At 61.5% G+C, this 20,517-nt stretch overlaps 1 protein-coding gene across 3 annotated transcripts; it reads right to left on the minus strand.

Annotated features, from left to right (window-relative positions):
• Window positions 1-227: 227 nt before the first annotated feature.
• On the minus strand, window positions 228-20,485 carry PCNX3 (pecanex 3). 3 transcript variants are annotated; one of them, XM_037146488.2, is made up of 35 exons: window positions 19,651-20,485; window positions 19,096-19,283; window positions 18,759-18,858; window positions 18,597-18,636; window positions 18,399-18,494; window positions 17,036-18,160; window positions 16,449-16,572; window positions 16,191-16,366; window positions 15,835-15,925; window positions 15,268-15,403; window positions 14,025-14,185; window positions 13,126-13,279; window positions 12,823-12,855; window positions 12,515-12,686; window positions 12,313-12,423; window positions 11,949-12,040; window positions 11,663-11,772; window positions 11,376-11,481; window positions 11,178-11,270; window positions 10,847-10,997; window positions 9,971-10,115; window positions 9,553-9,730; window positions 8,474-8,582; window positions 8,190-8,319; window positions 7,762-7,820; window positions 7,444-7,659; window positions 6,525-6,778; window positions 3,143-3,373; window positions 2,894-2,997; window positions 2,451-2,598; window positions 2,121-2,351; window positions 1,770-2,044; window positions 1,314-1,447; window positions 933-1,231; window positions 228-858 (listed from the first exon to the last, which is right to left on the minus strand). In XM_037146488.2, the coding sequence occupies exons 1-35, from the start codon at window positions 19,801-19,803 to the stop codon at window positions 664-666; spliced, it is 6,120 nt and encodes a 2,039-aa protein (XP_037002383.2). In that variant the 5' UTR covers window positions 19,804-20,485; the 3' UTR covers window positions 228-663. The 3 variants fall into 3 exon arrangements, with proteins under 3 accessions (XP_037002383.2, XP_037002384.2, XP_037002382.2); XM_037146489.2 differs by having other exon boundaries at window positions 14,025-14,167; window positions 16,191-16,369; XM_037146487.2 differs by having other exon boundaries at window positions 16,191-16,369.
• Between the last annotated feature and the right edge of the window lie 32 nt (window positions 20,486-20,517).

Raw genomic sequence — 20,517 nt, forward strand, 5'->3', positions numbered from 1 at the left:
AAGAAACTGAACAAAATGAACTTCAGATCAAGTCTTGAAAAGGAAGCAGGCTTGTGAGGAATGGGACCCAGTTCTACTTGATCCCCACCTTGGTCTGACCTTGATCTCCACCTTGGTCTGACCTTGATCTCCATCATAGGAGATCCATGCTCATCCACTCTGACCTGGTCACACTGCCTTCAACCTCTACCCAAACATTCCCAGATAAAAGAAAACACCAACCAAAATCAAAAATAGTGTTATTAATTCTGGTGTCTCTGAAGCACGGAAAAAAAAAAAAAGGAAAAGAAACCACCCTTCCCACATTTCAGCCCCAGGTCCAAGCCAAGGGGCTGCCCCTGCCGGCAGTGCAGGACTAGAGGCCAAGTCGGTCCTGGCCATGGGCTTGAAGTGGGACCAGCCCATGGGTTTGGCTCTTAGGGCCTGGCTGGGAGGCTGCCTGCCTCAGTTTGGAGAGTCCAGGCCCTGGACTAGGGATGAAAGATCAGGGGTCAAGGTAAGAGGTCTGGGCCACTCAGTTCTGGTGCTCTGACTAAGGCAGCCAGAGGTCAGGGTTCAAGTGTGGATGCCAACACCATTCAGTTCTGTGGTCCAGCAGAGAGGGCCAGAGGCCGAGGTCCAAGTTACTGAATCCTGGGCCGGAATCCAGAGAACAGCGAGCCTTCAGTACTGATGGTCCAGCAGGGGCTGGGCGGCTGGGCTTTCCCGCTCCTCAGCAGGGGCAAGCCAGTCGCCTGGGGCCCCCGTGGGTGTGCCACCCTCAGGAGCACTGCTGTCTAGGCAAGGGATGTCCTGGGCTGCTCCAGGGGTTGAGGCGTCAGTGCTGATGTCCGGACTGAGGCTGAGGTCCAGGGGTGCCTGGCAGAGGGAAACAGGTTGGTCGGGAGAGCAGACCCGGGCTGCCCAGGACCCTCCCTTCCCATGACACTTACCTGAGATTTGGGGGTGCCTTCTTTGGGGCTCCCTGAGGCTGGCTCCCCCTCGGGTCCCCCCAGTCCTTTCCGACCCCCCAGGCTCCACTTCCCACTGGGACCCTCAGAACAGAGGAGACCAGGGCCAGGGGGCCTTGAGGGCCGGGGACCCTCAGTGGGGGCAGGGGAAGCGGGGGGCAGTCCAGGGAGCCGAGGGGGTGGCCACTGTAGCAGAGGAGGGGGGCGCCCATCGCCAGAACTGCTAAGGGACGGCCTTGGGCCCCAGCCAGTGCCTGGTGGGAGGGGCTGGTCGCCAGTGCCTGTGGGAGACAGATAAGAGGACAGAGACCTCCGCCAGGCTGTCCTTCTCCTCTTTTGGTTCAACGGACCTCACTGGCTTACCTGCTGTGTTCTCAGGTGTGGGGTGTGCCAAGGGGGGGTTATTGCTGAGGGAGGTCAAACCACCGCCACCACCACAGTCCGAGTCGTCCACGTTCCCGCCACTATTGCAGCCGGCACCACAGCCCTTATGAAGCCTGGGGTGGGAGAGGTGAGGAGGGAGGTGGGATGGTCACCTACTTCCCCTGAGCCCGGAGTGCTGTCTCAGAGGTTTTACCATCTGCTCTACAGGATCCTTTCAAGAAGGCGTTACCAACAGCTCTTAAAGCTAAGGGCCGCCTTCGGCTGTGGGGTGGAGCTGAGCCAGGTCAGTTCTGGGAGGGGTCAGCTCTCTGGGCTTCATCCTGGCTCCAGCACTTTCTCACTGAAACCTTGGAGGGAGTGGCTTCATCTCTCTCTGCCTCAGCTTCCTGCTCCAGGAACCCAGCCTCCCGGGCTGGAGTGGCGGTGAGGGCTCACCTCTCCCAGCTGTGCAGAAGCCAGCGAGCAATCGCGCCCAGGCTGACAGGGCCACCCCACAGTGCCCGCAGCTGGGGGTGGCTGCCGGCCAGCGAGGTGGTGAGGGGTGACACGTAGATGGGGTAGCCGAGCGGCTGGTCACAGGAGGAGTTGATCATGTTGCGGAGGGCCTGCTTGGCGTTCTGGATGCTGCCGCGCTCTGGGTTGCGGTTGCGCAGGAACACCAGCTCCTGCTGCTGCCCGGCCCACAGACCGCGCACGCACTCTCGGTTCACCTGCAGGGTGATGGGCAAGGGTCAGGGGGCCGGGGCCAGGGTGGGGACAGGGGCCGGGTGGGTGGCCTGTCCCCACCTTGATGACACGGAAGCTGAGGTGGCGCCGGTTGAGCATGATGATCTTGTACTCGTCGGAGGCATCATCCAGGACGTGGCGCAGCGCCAGCAGTGAGGGTGTGTTGCTGAGGATGGCGCTGCGCCAGGCGGGGTCGCCCTCGTGTGAGATGACCAGCCGCTCCTCATTGGCTGCAATGGCATCGTACAGGGCGGCCGGCTCCTCGTACTCATCTGGGGACGTGAAGTGGTCCTGCGGGGAGGCCCGGAGGGCTGGGGTCAGGGGCCTCTGCTCTGGCAGGGCGCTTCGCTCCCCCACCTGCCCACCCCACCTAGGCACACCTCTTCCCACCTGGTGAAGCTTGAGGGCCATGCGAACCCCAGGTGCCACCACGCGGTGCAGCAGGTCCATGTCAGCAAAGACCCACTCGTCCCGAGGGGAGGTGATGCGGAAGTCCCCCTTAAACAGGGCGTGCAGGCCATAGAGGAAGGGCTCCAGGCTGCACGAGAAGGAGCATGGAGGTAAGCGCCCGGCTCCACGTGCAGTGGTCAGAGCTGAGACCATCCTTCTCTCCCGGCCTCAGTTTCCCCATCTTGACAGGGAAGTCGGTCTCTGCCCCAGGTGCCTTGAGGGGCAGCGAGGAGCAGAGAAGGCCATGGCTAGGAGGTGCCTGCCCATGACAGAGCCACACTAAAGGAACAACTGAGGTGGTTCTGGGGGCTTCTGGCCTGGAGCCCTCCATGGACAGGGTGCAGGGGAGGGCGGCAGGCCCAGCTGGACCCGGGGGCACTCACCTGGCAGACATGCTGTGCGAGGCCGTCCCCAGGGCCCGGCGGCCCAGCACACACAGGCCAAAACAGAGAGTGACCAGCGGCGAGTTCCAATCCTGGTCCACGGGCTGTGGCACAAGGAACCCCATCCCCAGGGCCCAGCTTAGACACACGGCAGGGAACCTGGGGATGGGGCTCAGGCCGAGGGAGGCTGAGAGTAACAGGAAGCCACCCGGGGAGGGAAGAGGCAGCCCGAGGTAGTGGTTGGCCGACCTGGCTGCGCCGAGAGGCGCAGTATTGGATCCACTCAAGGTGCACCGCACAGAAGGAGGGCAGCGAGAGGCCGGACAGGCGGAGGTCATAGTCTTCATCCACACTCAGGGAGAAGGTGGGGTCCGAGTCCGCATAGCCAGGAGCCCGCACAGGCCGCAAGGCTGCCAAGATGCCCTCGTGGCTCAGCCACGCCTCCAGCTTGGGCGAGCGGCTCACGTAGTAGATGATGCTCTAAGAGAGGGCAGACATCAGCGTTGGCCCAGTGCCTTGGCCCTGGCCACTGCAGGAGGAAGTGTCAGAGTGTAGAGGCTTCTCCTTCATACTGAGTTGGCATCTGCCTTCTAGAACACTCCCCCCGCATCCCACCACAGCTCCCTAGAACCACACAGGCAAACCTGCCCCTCTCCCCTAGGCCAGGGAGGAGAGTGAGAAACCAGACGGAGAGCCCTGCGGCCGGTGCTTGCTCGTGGGGCGCCCCATCTGTAGGGGAGGCCGAGGCCCAGACACACCAGGCTCACACAGCTGTGCAGGCTGGGCTGGGGTCGGAACCCCAGGGCCTTTAACGCCATGACGTTGCGGGATCCAGACCTCGGAAGCCTTGAGGGCAGACTGAAGTAGTGGGACTGCCTGCAGGCCAGGGGGCCTGGGTCAAGGGTCTCTTTGGGCAGCTAAAGTGTGACAGCAACAGGACCTACACTCAGAAAAAAAGGCACCCTGTGCCCAAAGTCAGGGGCCACCGGATCCCTCAAGACTGTTGGTTTCTAGGCAGGGGTTTGGGGAAATGGAGAAGAGGTTCTGGAAGGCAGGCAGCAGGCACAGCAAGGACGGAGGGGCAGTGAGGCCGGCAGCCGGAGAGGTTACTGGGATTCCATGTGTCGCCCTGGGATGGAGCCGCCGGGGCTGGCCCTCTGCCTGGGAAACGGATGGAAGTCCAGGGTGGGGAGGACTGTGCAGTTGGCCATGGACAGAGGGTACCCAGGCAGTAGGGGTGTCCAGCAGGGGGGCTCTGGTGGGGCATGGAGAGGCCAAGAGCATGAGGAAAAATTACTGCAGTACAAGCTGGGAAAAGCCAAGGTCTTCAAACAGCTCCCTGAGGACACCTAGAGGCGATGGCTACACATGGCCTCATCGCTTACCCACACGTGGCAGCGGGAAAGGAGTGGCCCCAGCATCACCTTGGCTATGGGGAGGTGGTTGGACAGTTTGAAGCGGGCTGGGCTCCCCCAGCTTAACAAGAGGAATGGGTTCCAGAAGCCTAATGGGGCGAGTGGGGGAAGGCTAGTTGTGGGGTGCTCTGGGTTCCAGGCAGACCAGCTCCTGACCGACCTTTTGCCTAGACAACACCTTCCTGGTCTGTCTCCTACCACAACCTCCAGAATAGAAGACCCTCGGGAGTGCGAGCAGGAAGTGGCCTCACACGCCAGGAGTGCTCCGTTAACTCCCACCACTGTGGGTATGCTTTGTGAAACTCCAGCTATCCTGGGACCAAGCCCTCAGACTGGTTCTCAGCTGTCACTGCCCCTGTCTGCAAACACATGTGGGGAGCCGAGCTCCACTCGGGTTCCACTTGGGCCAGCTCACTGGCCCCCACACGTCTCACAATGGGGACACCTTTTCTCCTTTCACCTCCACCTAACTGCAGGCGCAGGTCCGTGAGTCATTTCCTCAACCCTAAACAGGGTCCATCACACCAGCCCCGCTTCTTCCAAGGGCTGCTAAGCAAATGAAATAGTATAAGGAAGGCGCCTGGGCTCAGAAGTGCTGACAGGACCCCAAGGCTCAGCTGGAGGCAGTCATGGGGCTGGCACCTCCGTGGCTGCGGGCTGGGACCGAGTCTCCCACCAGCTGTACTTGGTGATACCTGGGGAAGGGCACCGTGTGGCAGGAGGCCGGTGTGGCACAGGAAGGGCTCTGCCTGGTCTGCCCATCCCATGGGCTGGACAGGCCACATCTTTGAAGTGCCCAGACAGAACAGGCTACCCTGCACACCTGCTGCCCCCAGGCCCTGCCCTTGGTGGCCAAAACTGGTCTTCCCAAACTTCACCCCATGCTCTGCCTTCAGTGGAGCCTTCCCCAGGTCCTCCGGGCATGTCTACCTGCTCAGATTCTGCCTCACCTTTGAGGCAGAGTGGCAAGCTGGCTTCCCTATGGGACAACACACTGGGCTGCTCCTACCTGCCAGCCCCGGGCCTCGTTGCATGCCTGGGGCACAGCACCGAGGAGGCTGTGCTGGCTCTGGGCTGGGCCCCAGGAGGCTGCAGGGTGAGCTGGGCGAGAGCACTTCTCTGGGGATGGAGAGAGAAGGTAGCCAGGACCATGACCCCTCAGTGGCCCAGGGCTGGGAAGGTCCCTGTCTGGACCGCAGCTTTATTGGTAAAAATGAGGGACGAGGAGGGGCTTATAAACCCTTCCCCATTCCTCAGGAGTGGGTGGATGGAGGGGAAATGACAGAGAGATTACAGCTCTCTCATATGTGACAGATGATGGTATGTCCACTGAAGACAAAAAGACAGCTGGGGCGTGCACAGGAGAGCTCAGGTAGGCAGGTTCACCCGGGCCTCAACAGGTCACCCATCCAGGCCCCACACAGCGAGCCCCAGGGCAGATACTAAGAGAGCCGAGGGAACTGGGCTGTGACAACCGACTCCACTCCCAGAACGGTCCTTATACCAGGTGCCATAAAGCATCACAGTTCCTGCCATCATACAGAACTACAACAATCACTACTTCTTAAGGGGGTAAACTGAGGCATGACATGGAAGCGGCACCCCAGGCTCCCCAGGACCCAGCTCCTTCTGGACCCCCCACAGCGCCCTCGCAACCCCCACCACCCCCGACAGGTCTCAAGCCCCTCAGGCCAGGCTTGCGCATTCGGGCAGAGACAGGAAAGCTCAGGGTCCCGGCCTGGCCATGCCACTTTCTCCCGATTCTGGGGCCTCAGACAGAGTCACCTTGCTCTCTGTGAGCCAACTGCCACATCTGAGACGGGGTGGTCTTTCCTGGAGGATGTGGTAGGCTTAACTCAACTCAGGAGAGGGCCCTGGCGAGGTCAGCACCTCTGCCTGGCAGCTGCTCCTACGCTGTACTAAACGGCACCACTGTCAGCATTACTGTCACCCTGCATGGGTGGGACATGGAGCAGGGGGCCTGGTGGTCTGAAGGCTGGCCTCGGCACCCGCACCTCCCGAGACCAGCAGCCCAGTGTGAAGAGCTGCGCCCACGCTGCCCACCTGCCCTGGACGCCCCTCCAGAAGAATGCTGGAACCTCCCGAAGCCTCTGCTTCCCTTGGGTAAGAGGCTCCCGACAATCCAAAAGACGGTACTTGGGACGCGCTGAGCATTCCCAGGAGGGGCCTCTGCCACCCGGCCACCGCTGCGGTACCTTGACGTAGTAGGTGATGAGGATCTTGCGGAGGTCGAAGACCTGCAGCATGGAGGCTGCGTTGTTGTCGCTGATGCTGTAGCCCTCCAGCACGTACTTGCTGGCCGTCACCTCCCAGGCTAGCCAGCGCTGCCCAAAGGCCGCATTGAAGGACAGGACCCGCGGCAGGTGGCCCGGCTCACAGCAGCAGCAGCCCTCGTCCTCCTCCACGCCCTCGGTGATGGCCTCCACCTCGCGCTGCTGGCAGTATGTGCCTGTGGGGGAGGGCCACCCCGTCAGGGCACCACCAGACACCCGTCTACCTTCTCCCCAGCAAGTGACCAGGCATGGCGTCACAGGCCTGTACCGCTCTCCTCCCGCCGACATGCTATGAGTAAATTAACATGAGCCCCTTTCTCCTCCTGACTTCCAATGGCCACAGTGGGGTAGGAGTGGAGGGAACTGGCCTCTGGTCTCACATTTACTGAGACAAAGACTGAGACACGAAGAGAGGTGACCGTGTTCAGTTTTGTGAGGTCAGGAGCTGTGCTCGGAGCCCTGTGTACCCTTAGGGGCACCGATGTGTGCATCCGACTGTGGACGAGGAGCTAGTTCCCTTGCCAGGGGTTGTATGTGGCATCCAACCTGGGCCAAGCCCAAGACCACAGAGCAGGCCAGCAGAGCTGGCAGGAGAGCTCAGAGCTCCAGGCCCGAGCTTTCCCCACAGGAGCCTGTCCAGTCGCCACGGGCCCCAGATCAGAGCAGGGACAGAGCTTGGCCCATGGAGACGTACCACCTCACTGCTCAGACTGGCAAACCCAGGGAGAAGAGTGCCTTTTTTCAAGGTCACCTGGCAAACCAGGGCAGAGCTGGACTACAACCAGCTGGCATACACTATAAAGTGCAGTGCCCTGTGTCAGACCCAGGCTGAGCGGCTCACCCCGGAACTCAAGGCCACGCAGCTGGAAGGTGACGAGGCCATTGCCAACCTCGATGAGGTGCACCAAGGCGTTGAGGTAGTCGGAGGCCAGCACGAAGCAGTCGCCGGGGCCATAGTTGCCCCAGCGGCCCAGCACCAGGTCTCCACACAGCGTGTGCTGCAGCGAGCGAGTCAGGTGCTCATAGAAGATGGAGTTGAGGTTGTTGTCGTCAGCGCCTAGGCCCCAGGACAGACAGACAGGTGGACAAAGTGACCAGTAAGCAAGGCTCCCTCCCCAGGAGGCCCCGCCCAAAGCAGCCTGAACAGCTGGGTACCCACCAGGGTTCCGGTCCAGCTGTGTGACCAGGCGGGTGTTGGAGTGGTCCACACGCTTAGTGCTGTTTGGAGAAAGCGATGCCACAGTGGGCCCAGGGGAGCGGGCTGCAGAAGGTTCAGGGGACACTTCCCGCCAGCCCGTATACCCTGGGCCCACAGGTGAGGCAGCTGAGATCTGGGGGCCGGAGAGAACATGCCCAGCACCACACTGCCAAGAAGCCCAGGGTACGAGCCTGAGGCCTGGCTTTCGTCCTTATTGGATCGATCACCCAGAGCCCACTGTGCCAGGCCCTGCAGGCCCATCTCTGCCCCCAATCCGGCCTGGGCTCCCAACCCCTCCCTCCCTCCAAGCAGCCTTCCCTGGCTCACTGGGTGGCCCCATTCCTTCCGGGGTCCCTCTGAGCCAGGTGCTTGTCTCCCAGGAGACTCACTTGTAGTCCCGCTCCCAGAACTTCAGGGGCCGCGCGTAGGACATGAGAAAGACGGCGCTGCCCAGCAAGGGGTTGAGTGGCGTGGAGAAGAGCGCGGAGAGCAGGGCCTGAACGAACAGCATGGCCGAGTCTGGGCGCGAGTCAAGGAGGTGGCCAGGACACTGGACCCTCCCCCCACCTCCCTCACCACCCCTCTGCCCCGCCAACCCACCCTGTGCCCCCCATCCTAAGCCACGGCCCTCTCTGCACACCCTGACCCAGGCAGCGGGCAGTAGGCCGGGTACGTGGTACGGCGAAGGGCTGGGCAAAAGCGTGGAAAGCCGAGCCCCAGGTGATCTGCCAGGGTGCGATGTAGGTCAGCACGAAGCGCAGCTTGTACAGCAGGTCCCACAGCTGGCAGGGTCCGAGGGGGAGAAGGCAAGAGAGGAGGGTCACTCACAGAGGTGGGGTCTACCTTGTGCCCGTTCAGAGACATGGGGCTGCCCCACTGCCTGCTCACATGGCCCAGTCAAGCTCATTCCCTGCCCTTTCTCTGTGGACCTGGCTCAAAGCTCCTGTTACCAAAGCAACCACTCTAAGGGGACTCTAGCCACTTAATTCACATAAACATCCAGAAAGCTTTCCATTGCTGTTTCTCTTCACAGGCGGGAAAGTGAGGTTCAAAGTAGAGCAGACGAATGACTTTCGCAGGCTGTGCTTCTCAGTCAGTGAGGAGGCAGGACCTCGACTACTGTACCAAAGTCCAGACAGAGTTCACAGGCACTGCCCGCAGAGGGGGCACAGTTCGGATCGCCACCGTCTGGGGCCAGACCAGGCTGTCCATGTGACTGTGATGAAGGTCAGGCCTATGCTGTGGCCCCACTGCAGGCACCGCTGCCAAGACTCCGGTACAGTGCCTGGGACAGGCCTTGGTCCAATGTGACCCCCCAACCCCTGGTTGGGGAATCCTGCAGCCCAGCAGAGAAGTTTATACACATCCAGGCCTTAGGACCTTCGGAAACTCAGCTCCAGTGCCGTGGCTGGCAAAGGGGCAGAGCCCAGAGCTGCTGTCCTAAGGTCAGTGCTGAGACACAGCCACCGCTTGAGGACGGGGGCAGTCAAGTATTATGATTCGGCGAAAGGGCTGAAGTCAGAAAGACCTGGACTCCGATCCTGACTAGCTGCCAGCTCTCTAGGGGACCTGAGGCAGGTCACACAACCTCTTTAGAGCACAGCTTCCTGTTGGCCCCTGAAGGGGCTGCTGTGGAGCAGCAGCTCGAGGGGCGCAGGCTCCTGGGAAGTCGTCCCCCCAACCTCGCACCTGGGCAGAAGAGTTCTGCTCCTGATGGACACCCTGGAGTCTACGATGTGGCCACCAGCTCACCTTGCTGCAGAGCAGGGACATGAGGAAGTAGTCGAGCAGAAAGCCCTGGGAGAAGCGCGGGTAGTCGAAGTGGAACAGCAGGACTGTGAAAGCTAAGGTCAGGTACTGCTGGGGCGGACAGCAGAAGGCCGAGCGCAGCAGCTTCAGCCCAGCCACCGTCATCAGCAGCGCCCGGCAGCTATGGGGGAGGGGCAAGTGTCAGGTGCCCGGCCAGGGCTCAGAGAACAGGGTCACCCCTTTGGACACATCTGGGGGACACACATCTGCTTTCAAAGAGGAAATGCAGAATGGAAAGGGCATCCAGCTAAGGTCCTACACTAGCTTGCTGGGCAATGGGGCCGGTCTCATTTCCTTTCTGGACCTCAGTTTCCCTTTGGGTCACATGGGGATGTAGATGGGGGGCTGGAGGTGTCCTCACTAGAGGCAGAACTTGTCCGGGTGGCTAACGACAGCGTGGGCATCCACGGTGAGGGCGTTGAGCACCACAGCAGGGTAAATGAGATACTTCTCCACGCACTGCAGGCCGGCATACAGTTTCTCAAACCACATCACCTGGGCAGCACCTGCAACACAACACATGACTGTTGGCCAGCGCCCGGCCCTCCACACCCCCCCCCCCCTGCAGGGCCGACAGGTGTGCCCTTGGAGAAAACCCGGAGGGAAGGCAGGCCGTAGGATGCAGAGTCTGGAGGTGATCTTTGGCACTCAGATGAGGGTGAGGAGGCCCAGGCAGGGCACCCGGGAAGGTGCTCTAAGGGCTGCAAGGACATGCCCACCACAGCCAGGGCAGGCTGGGTGAGGCCAAGCACACAGTGACTCTGGGCTCCCGGGCACTTCTAAAGGGGCCACTGCCACTTGGCTGGAGCTAATTGTAGCCACGTGGAGAAAGTGGCCCAGTAGGCTAAATCTTTCATTGTTTTTTTTAAAAGGCATGTGGATCTTTGTATAGCAATTCCAGATGTTTCTAAATACAGGCTTAAGGGCATTCTTGCTACACCGCCCAAGTGAAAGTGTGCACCAGGCAGAGTTAGTCCACTAACTAGTTTTTAATGCTGGACAAGAGATCTCTTTAAGGCCCTGGAATTGTTTCATCTCCTTGGAGAATACCAGGAAAGCAGCAAAGGGAAGAGCAGGCAGGGTGAGTGCACAGGGGCCCAGCTGGGGCCCAGCTGGCAGGAGAGGGCACAGAGGGCAGAGAGGGCAGCGAGCACAGAGGCTGCCCCCTGCTGGCGCTCGGAGCAGAGAGGACCACGCAAGCACGGTGGAGGGTTCCCAGCCCAGGGCCTGCGCTCACCTCGCACTTCGTACTGGCTGTACTCCAGTGGCTTCAGCACAGGCTGCGACAGGCAGAACCAGGGCAGCTGTTTGCGGAGCTGTGGCAGCAGGTAATGTGTGAAGAAGCCCACAGCCCCAGCCAGCGCGTACAACACGAACCCCAGCACTGACTGCAAGAGGGAGAGGCCGTAGACTCAGCCAAGGGGAGCGGGGCAAGGGGGGGGCCACAAGGGGCTGAACACAGGCCTGGCAGGACCCAAGGGACATGAGGCCATAACTGTCCAGGGCCCTCAGGTTGAGCAGGCTCCTGCAAGGACCAACGGTGAGGGGGTGGCTTGTGCTGCACAAACCTTCAGGGCAATGAAGACGGTGCTGGCACTGACAGCAAAGGTGAGCACGGCAATCACCACACACATCACCAGGTCGGAGTGCAGGACCTCACGCTGCAGGGTCAGGAAAAACCAGCAAGTGTGCCTGTCACCGAGGCGCTGGCCCCACCCCGTCAGGCTCCTACCCCGACACTGGAACCCCACACTCTGGCCCCTCACCACTGACTGGCGCATCTTCTCTGGCAGTGGGTCAGGGGGCTCGGCCCGGGCTGTCTCCAGGCTCCGCTCCTCCAGCTCAGGAAAGAGCTTGCTCCGGATCAGAGACCTGGGGTGGCGGAGAAGAGCTGGGTGCCTGGTCTGGAGAGACCCCCTCTCCTCCCATGGGCCCTGGCGTCCGCTGGTGACAGGCACATGCACAGACCCACAGACAAACCCCCAACCCTGACCAGGCAAAGACATACACAAACACACATGTGCGCACACAGACAGGCACTTGCAGCACCCACCAGAGCACAGTGGGGTCACTGCTCTGCCGGCTCAGGTGGTAAGACAGCGCCACCAGGAGGCCGCAGAAGACCGAGAAGAGGACTGGGACGTGCTGCTCTGGCCAAGGAGTCTGGGAGAGAACCATGCCAGTCAGGGGAGGTAAGGGTAGGCACAGGGATGGGGGGGTTGGGGGGTGTGCTGCCCACCCCATGGAAGAAGCCATTGCTGAGCTGAGCCCAATTCACAGCCCTATCCTGACAACACCTTGGGCCTTGGCATGCCCCCCACCCCACAGGTCATCCCTACCTTGATGGCCCCCAGGCAGAAGCCGTAGAGCAGGGCAGCAGCCAGCAGGCTGCGGGAGAGGCTGAAGACTGCAGTCAGTGGGCTGGTGGCGGCTACGAGGGAAGAAACAGCAGCTAAAGGCCCACCTCTGTCTGTCTGCCGGCCCCCCCCACCTTCACCCCGCTGCCTCGGGACCCCGTCCCTAGCCCACTGTTCTGTTCTTCCTGGCCCTGAGAGGCCTCCGGAGCTCATACCAAGCTTGGGTTGGAACAACTCGCCTGAGAAGCGGAGGGGAGCGGAGGGGAAGAGACAGGCTCAGCAAAGGGCCGGGGTCGCAGGCCACAAGGGCCCACACTGTCCCCCAAGCCACCTGCGGGCACCGTACCTGTGCCCCCAAAGCCGTGCATATCTATCTGTTCCAGCAGGTACATGAGGCAGGTGTTGACTTGGGGCAGGAGGCCCAGGAGAAAGACGAACGGGAAGCACAAGGTGAACACTGACAGGAGGAAAGTGAGGGCCCAGTCAGCCTGGGGACGGCCCCTGGGCCTCACTCCCCCTGGGGCCACTGCAGCCCTGCCCAGTCTCACCAGTGGCCACATCACGAGCACAGAAGAAGAAGGAGGCAGAGAAGAATGTGAGGCCGTAGAGGGTGACGGGCGGGAAGGGCTGAGCTGAGCCTAGGGCGTCCAGCAGCCAGATGAGCAGACAGCAGATGCAGAAGTAGACAGGCCGGCTGTAGGCTATCACCCAGTTGTGGCCCTGGGGAGTGGGCCTGTGAGGAGCCGGGTCTCCCCCACTCGCCACCCTGAACACACGTGCACACACACACACATGCATCCCCAGCCTGCCCCTGGCCCCACCCCCTGGGCACAGGCCCTGTTCCTCTGGTACTCACGTGCATGGGGGAGGCTGCGTCAGGCTGCACACTCTGGAAGAGAGGGGAGCTACACTGGCACAAAAGTAGCACCCAAAGGGGGTCAGGGTCCCCAGGAGCCACTCAGTTCCACGCCCGGGCTGTTATTAATGACCAGGGAAAGGACCCCGAACTGTACAGAGCCTCAGTTCTCTCACTGTTCGATGGAGGACTGGCTACAGGGGAGCTTAGGCATCCCCCTCGTTTTCTAGCTGAACCCTCTCAAGGCGGGTCATGGGAAGGGGCTGTGTCTGGGAAGAGGTGCGGGGAGGAGCCAGGCCTGACCTTCAGCAGAGAGTACTGGCAGGAGGCGATGACCAGGCAGAACTGGAAGACCCAGATGTCAGTGAAGAAGCCCTTGAGCAGCAGCAGGTAGCCCAGGAAGGCAACCAGGCTGCCCAGGCCAACACCAAGGATGTTCTCCAGCAGCCCCCGCGTCCTGGAGAGACAGCAGGGTCAGGGCACACCCACCTCCTCGCCACTTGTGGGGCCAAGAGGCACGGGGAAAACCCGGCCACCAAGGCCCCTGCCTGGACCTGTGCCCGCGCCAGCCCTCATGCTCTGACCTATGACCTCTCAGGGCACAGCCAGGTTACACCTGCTTCCGAAAGCCACTCTGTGGCTACCCAGCTTCCCGATCTTTGTCCCCTCTAGTGCCTGAGCGATCCAGGTGCCACCGCCCCAGTGACTTGTCTCCAGCTCAGGTATGCCACGCTACACACGCAGGCAGTGCCCAGCACACACTGGCCACAGGGCCTTGAGAAACCCACAACTCAGGAAGCCGGGACGTGGATTCCAGGCCGGAAGCACCCACATAGACAACAAAGTCCTCTGACTCCACTGTCTGACTTTCTGGGCCTTCGTTTCCTTACAAACGGAAAGACGTGGTTTTTCAACTTTCTGATCTGCAGGGCTCAACTTACCCAAACAATCCATAGACTCAAATAAAATAACGGACTAAAAAAAAGTTGTTTGTTTTGAGCATCTCCCACGTGGCCATCCCTGTGTACCCCCGCAGCATCTAAAGAAACCCCACTGCTGACCCCAGCCCTCAGTGTGCCTGCACACCCCCAGTGACCCCCAGTGACCCCCCAGCGGTCAGGCTCTCCACATGTTCACAGGGTCCGCGAGGTCGGGGCTAGGGACATTCCAGGGACAGGGGGCCAACACAGGTGGGCGCTCACCGGTCCAGCAGGGCCAGCAGGGCAAGCCGCTCATAGCGCACAGAAGTCCAGCGGCCAGGAAAAAGCCAGTACTTGTAGCTGTGCTGGGTGCGGGGCGGCGCCTCCTCCATCAGTGTCTGCTCCTGGGATTCGTGCTGGGAGTCCTGGTCCAGCAGGTCAAACTGCAGTCCCCACAGCCACCACCATCAGCCCCTCGCCCCCTACAGGGCCCACTGCTGCCGCCCCCCACCCCAACCCCACCCCCCAGCACACACTGGCTGGCTGACTATCTCTTCCAGCACAGAAAGTCCCCACCACTTAGCAGCCCTGTGCCTGCCCCAACTCTACACCGCAAGGGCCTCCTCGTTGCTCCAGGTTCCCAGGACATGGCTCAGTGGCTGCTGGCAGGGACTTCTGGGGCTGCCAGGAGCCAGAGTCACTAACTCCCGTGTCTCTTCTCCACTCGGGCAGCACCTCCTGCCTCTTGCTGGGCTCACTGAAATCCACCCTGTCCTTCAGGACTCAGTGCAAATGCCACCCCCTCCGCCCAAGCCATCAGGGTCGCCCTGACCAGCCCACACTGGTGCACACACAACACTGGCCCTGAGGATAGGCCTGCTGCCCTTGTCAGCGCTGTGAAGCCCTGGGTGAACTTCTTAACCTCTCTGAGCTTTCTGCATCCCTCATTCAACAAGTCCTTCTATTGGCTGCCCCTGAGCGGACTCTGGGGATTCAACAGAGAGCCAAAGACACACTGCCTCTGCCTCTGGAGGTGGCTGTTAGCTGTGCAAGGACAATGCTGCCGCCCTACAAGACAGCTAATGAGGCCACATGCACCAGGCAGGGGCACCTGGGGCTTCTGAGAGACACCCACGGTCTGCCTGGGTGTCAGCTGCCTGGGTGCTCCTCTCACGACCATCCTTTAAACCCTGACCCTGCGGTCCACATGCAGGGTGCTAGACTGACCATGCAACTCACCGTCCTAATCAGAAGCAACAGCCACAGTTGGTGCGTTAAACCACCTCTCCTGCAGGGAGCACTGCTAACACCCACCCTCTCACCGACTGCAGCTCCTTCCAGGACAGACACTCTAGCTGCATTTGCTGACTAAGTGGCCCCCTGAACCATTCAGATCCAGGCAAACCCCATGCCGGCCAACAAAGGTCAGAACAGACACTTCAGCAGCCCACTCCTCCTGGGGGAGGGCTCAGTGATCCCCCCACTGCCCCCTCCTGCTGCAGGCCCTTCCCTGACAGACCCTCACCTCCGGGATCTCCAGGGGCACTCGGCGCACCTGCATGCCCTGCAGGACCACAGGCCTTGGCTGCAGCAGGCTCAGGCCACCAGCCACCTCAGGGACATCAGCCGAGTGGAAGCTGGAGGAATGTGAGTGGCGGTCCCTGTGGGAACAAGAGCCATGTGGGTCAGAGCCACTCGTGAGCCCTGGCACAGGGTGGGGTTGAGGCCATCACCAGGCCATAACTGGGACCACAAGGTGGGGAGCTGCTTGGACCAGAAGAAGCACAGGATAGAAGGATCCAGAAGAGGCAGGTGTTCCTGGGCTTTCTGGAAAGCCCTGGAAGCTTCGTGCTTGGAAGTGACATGGAGCCAGGAACCCAAGGGACCCCTGTAAGCCTGCTCTTCACCACTCCCTACCTAGACAGCTTGAACTGCCCCTTTCCCAACCCAGTAAAAGGAGACTGATGGGGAAGACAGGCAGGGCCACCCCCACCCCTGCCTGGGCCTCCAGCTCAGCCTTGCAGGGAAAAGTTCCCAGAAACGGCAGCCCCACAGCTGGAGGCCCAGGAGACCCCACACTTAGGAGACTCACCAGGCCCCGTTGGCTGCCTGCTCTCCCTGCTGCCCTACAGGGTTCTCGTAGCCACCTCCGGCAAGCCCGAAGGTGTAGGAACGCCGCACACCTGGAGCAGGGGTGTGGCGGTGCGTCAGGGACAGGAACACCAAGGCCCGACCCACGTGGGCACCAAGACCGTTAAAAGAAGAACCCGGAGCTGTGTCCCTCTGGATGGGAGCCCAGCCACTGAGAACAAGAGCTGGAGAGGGGAGGGCCTGCCGGTCAAGGGCCTGGGCCCTGCAGTCAGCCACCCTGTGTGGGGGTCCCACTCTACAGGGCACTGGGCTGGCTGAGGCCAGAGATTGGATCACAGGACTCCTCGAGGGGCTCACCGCTCTCATCGTAAAAGTAGTGCACAGCCCCCTCAGAGGTGTCGTCAAAGGTGCAGGCCTCATGCACGTGGGGGCCGGCCCGAGTGAGCAGCAGCGAGGATGCGAAGTGCAGGGCAGAGGGCAGCGTCAGTGCCCGGGAGTGGGAGGCAGCCCGGCCCCGCTGAGCCTCGTGCAGGCTGCTGGAGGGGATGAGTCATGGGTCAACGCCACCGAGAGTCAACTGGCCCCACTGCTCTCTCACCAGTGGCAGGTACTCACCTTGGGGGCGAGCCCATGACAGATGCTGGAGGGGTGGGGTTACTGCCGGCATTGTGACGCCTTCGGATCGCCTGGGTCCGTCTCACATTGCTTGAGTGGTCTCGCTTCCCAGATTCCTCGGTTGCTGCCCAGAGAGAGACCCCCAAGCATAAGTGACAGTGGCTTGGGCACAGCCGGGGTAGGGGTGGGACAGGTGCTCCTTCCAGAGATAAGGATGAGCCTGATCCAGCCCTGCCTGTACAGCTCAGGCAGCTCGCCTGACCACTCACGCCAGTCTCCACATTCGGAAATAAGGACGACACAACCTGCCCTGCTCGGCCGGTGGCCTGGGACGATGGGTCCTCAAGGGGCACAGGCTCAGGTGCTAACTGCAGGATGGAGAGCAAGGCACCTGAGATCCCTCTGCTTGTCTCCCCACTGCGGCAGCCCTGCTCACCTGGGAAGTCTGGCAGATAACATCCCTCAACTGCCGAGTTCACATCCATCCGCTGGCTGAAATAGGCTGAGCCAACTGACCAGCACGTCCCTTGCCCCAAACCAAGCCCCTACCTGGCTCACCATTTCCCAGCCCTGGAGCTGGCACTTACCTCCCCCGACAGCACCTTCCTCCTGCAGCTCCCCCCGCCAGCCAGGCTGGTTGGCAGCAGGCCCCCGACGGGACTCAGCAGACAGCACAGTGGGCTCGCCGGCAGCCAGCTCCACCCCTGCCTGGGCCTCCAGCTCAGCCTTGGAGCCAGCCAGGGGGGCCATTAGAACATCTCCCCCCGCCCCATCCATGCTCAGAACACGGGCATGTGTTTTGGCACTGGCAGTACTAGGTGTCCACTGGGTCCCATAGGGCCGCTTGGGGGGGACAGCAGTCCCCTCCTCGGCCCCATGGGGGGCCCGTCGCTTCCGAGGCCCCCCTGCTGCACCCCGAGAGCTCTCAGGGGAGTAGCAAGAAGAAGAGGAGCTATCAGTACTATAGCGGCGCTGAGATCGGAGACTGGAGGCCGGGCTCAGTTCACTGCCCTCACTGGTGTCTTCATCTTCGAAGAAGCCCCCGCCTTCCAGCACGGGCCGCCGAGGGGCACGGCCAGGTGGCGACTGTCTTCGTATGGGTGGCCGCCGTTTGCTAGGCCGAAGCAGGGCCAAGTCTTTGGGCCGCACAACCAGGAGCGGCTCAGCCGGGCCTGGCGGCGTCCCTGCTCCTATGACTGTGTCAAACGAACGCAATGTGTCATCTGAGGGGACTCCAGCATCTGGTGAGGCTGGCAGCTCAGCCTCAGAGGGTGGGTCTGTGTCACTGCCCTCAGGGCCTTGCCCACCAGGCGGGCTGTCCAGGTGGGTTGAGTTGGTCTTCTCGCTCTTGAAGCTGCTCAATGTCTCCCTGTCAGTGCCACTAAAGCAGGAATCTGAGGAGCCAGCCTTCTGGGGCATGGGCTCCCCTGAGCCCCGCCGGTCCAGGGGCTGGTAGCCACCCAGTCCCCGGCGCTGTTCTCGTCGACTGCTGGTCCTCACCAGGGACCGGTCAGGCCGAGTCAGGGTCAGGAAACTCTTGCTTAGCTCCTGGCTGAGGCTCCCCTTCAGGAGGGGACTCATAGGAGTGTCAGCAACACTGCTCCCACTCCAGGGGGCTCCACCTCCGGCCAGGGGAGAACGTTCTGAAGAGTCCGTGCTAGGGAGAGAGGGGTCTGGGGCAGCCCCTGGGGGTGTCTGGGGAAGGTCTCCAACTGTAAAGAAGGAAGACGGACAGTGAATGAAGGGCATACTGAAAAAGCACCCGGCAGCTAAGGGTTCCCGCGGCCTCCACTTTCGCTGAGAGACCAGCTGGGGCAGAACCCTTAGGAAACCCCGCCCAGAACAAAGAGAGCACCAGAGAAGCAAAGTTGGGATGACTCGAGGATGAGATAGCTAACCCTCACACCACCCCACCCCCACCGAAGCCCCTGCCATGCCACGCCCACTCACTCAGTTTGTCCTGCGAGCTCAGCTTCAGCATCTCTCGATCGGCTGAGGTCACTATCACATTGTTGCTGCCCTGCTCCCTCACCAGCTCCTTGATGTCTGCAACCACAGCCCCAAAGGCATCAGCAGGATACCAGGACAGCTATGTGCCACCCCGTTCTGCATCACCACCACCTTCAGCCCTGAGCAGCAGACTCCTACCTCTGAGAGGCCCAGAGTCCTCCATCCGGGGCAGCAACTCCTGAGCAGGCAGAGGAAGGTGTGAAGGAGTGAACAGGGCAGGACATAGGCCCAGGACATATCCACGGGGGGAGGGGGCTCCCAGGAGAGGAGTGGGAGAGGCTGAGGACTGGGATTACTCACCGAGACCTGGTTGAAACCAAATACGGAATGCTGGGAGCTACAACGTACTGGGGGTGTGGAACTCACTTTCCGAAACACTGTCATCTCCACACCGGGGTCCCTGGCAGTGAAAACAAAAACAGCGTTGAGCTGACCTACCCTCCTCACGCAGTGCTTTCTCTACCATCCCCATCACTTCTTTCCTCAAGGGTTCCCTCACAGTGCCAGAGTCCACAGAACGAGCACTCAACCACTCACTCACAGAGCCCATGTCCCCGAAGCCCCTCCTCCAGCCTCCCACACTCAGGCCTAGACACCAAGCATCCTCAGTCCCCAACACAGCCCCTGCCCCACCGACCTGAGCAGACTGCTGTCCCCCTGAGCAGGCTCTTCTTCCTGCTCCCCCAGGGTAGAGTTGCGCTTCTCCACAATCTCGCCTTGATCGAACATGGCGTGCAGCCGATAGTTTACAGTCTTGATGGTAGTGAAGATGACAGCCACCACAAGGCAGTACACACCAGCCACTATCAAGCTGGGGGGCAGAACCTGGAAATGTCAGCAAAAGCAAGTCAGGCCCCTCCCCAATAGCCCATGGGGTGAGCCTACCACCAGTCAGGGCTAGGAGTCACAAACTCACAAAAACTTCATCACCTCGCAGTGACACCAGTACAGATACCCGGCCAGGGGTTCTGTCTTCTAACGGGAGAAATTACATCAGGTGCTCAAGGTCACCCAGCCCAGGTAAGGAAAAATTTGGCTCCTTTTCCATACATCCCAAACTCTGCGGAGATTCTTCTCTTCGAACCCCAGCACCCAAAGTGCAGTCCCGAATCCCTGCCAGGCTGCCAACCCTGTCACATCTGCCTGGTCTTTCCCCGGTGGGAGTTACAGGTAGATGGTGTCAGTGTCTCACCATATACAGCAAGAAGGGAAAGGTGAGCAGGAAGATCCAGACATAGAGGTGGAAGCAGTTGGAGAAGGTGCTCTGGTGGGGATCGAAGAACCAACCGCCGGTGAGCGATGCCCACACCCCCTGGCGCAGAATCTGTAACACCTGCGACCCCATGGCCCCGCCGCTTCTGCGCGCGCCCCCCTCTCGGGACCTTCATGGGGGCGGCCCCCGGCCCATGCCCCGCCTGGCGCCCGAAGGCCCAGGGGCTCGGCCGCGCGCTCACGCCATGGCTTCCCCGCAGAGGGGAAGAGGGGTCGGAGGGACAAGGGTGAGGGCAGGGGGCGGGGCCGGCCGGGGCGGTCAGCGGTGCGAGGCCCGGGGGCGGCGGTGGAGACGCATCAGGGGTGGGGTCCGAGCCCCCACCCCCGGCCCAGAACTGCTAGGAGGAGCTGAGCCGGCAAGCAGGCGCGGGGCACGGGCCGGGCACCAGTCGGCGGCATCCAGAGGTGGGCGTGGGGTGGGTGCTCCGGCGTGGCAAGCGACTGCGCCCCGGCTTCGTCCCGGGGAGAACCCCGGGACCCTGAGGTCCACTTCCGGGGTCACAGGTCACCCGCTTCGGGGTCAGCACTCGCCCTGTTCCTGCAGGAGCCGACCCAAGGGGGAGGCCGGAAGAAGGAGCCGCGAGCCGCCAGGCTGCACTGGCGCATGCGCCCGTAGGGCCTAGTGGGGACCCGGAAAAAGAAAACTGGACAGCATAAATGCGCAAGCGCAGGAAGGCGGTACAATGACTGGAAGGTAGGAAGCCCTTTTGGGCGTGCGCAGAACCCAAATGTAAGGGAAGAGAATCCAAAAACGTACAAGTGCTTGGGCGCATGCGCAACACCTAGG

This window comes from Artibeus jamaicensis, unplaced genomic scaffold (genome assembly GCF_021234435.1).
Source record: "Artibeus jamaicensis isolate MK-2021 breed Jamaican fruit bat unplaced genomic scaffold, CSHL_Jam_final scaffold_614, whole genome shotgun sequence".
NCBI classification, from domain to species: Eukaryota; Metazoa; Chordata; class Mammalia; order Chiroptera; family Phyllostomidae; genus Artibeus; species Artibeus jamaicensis.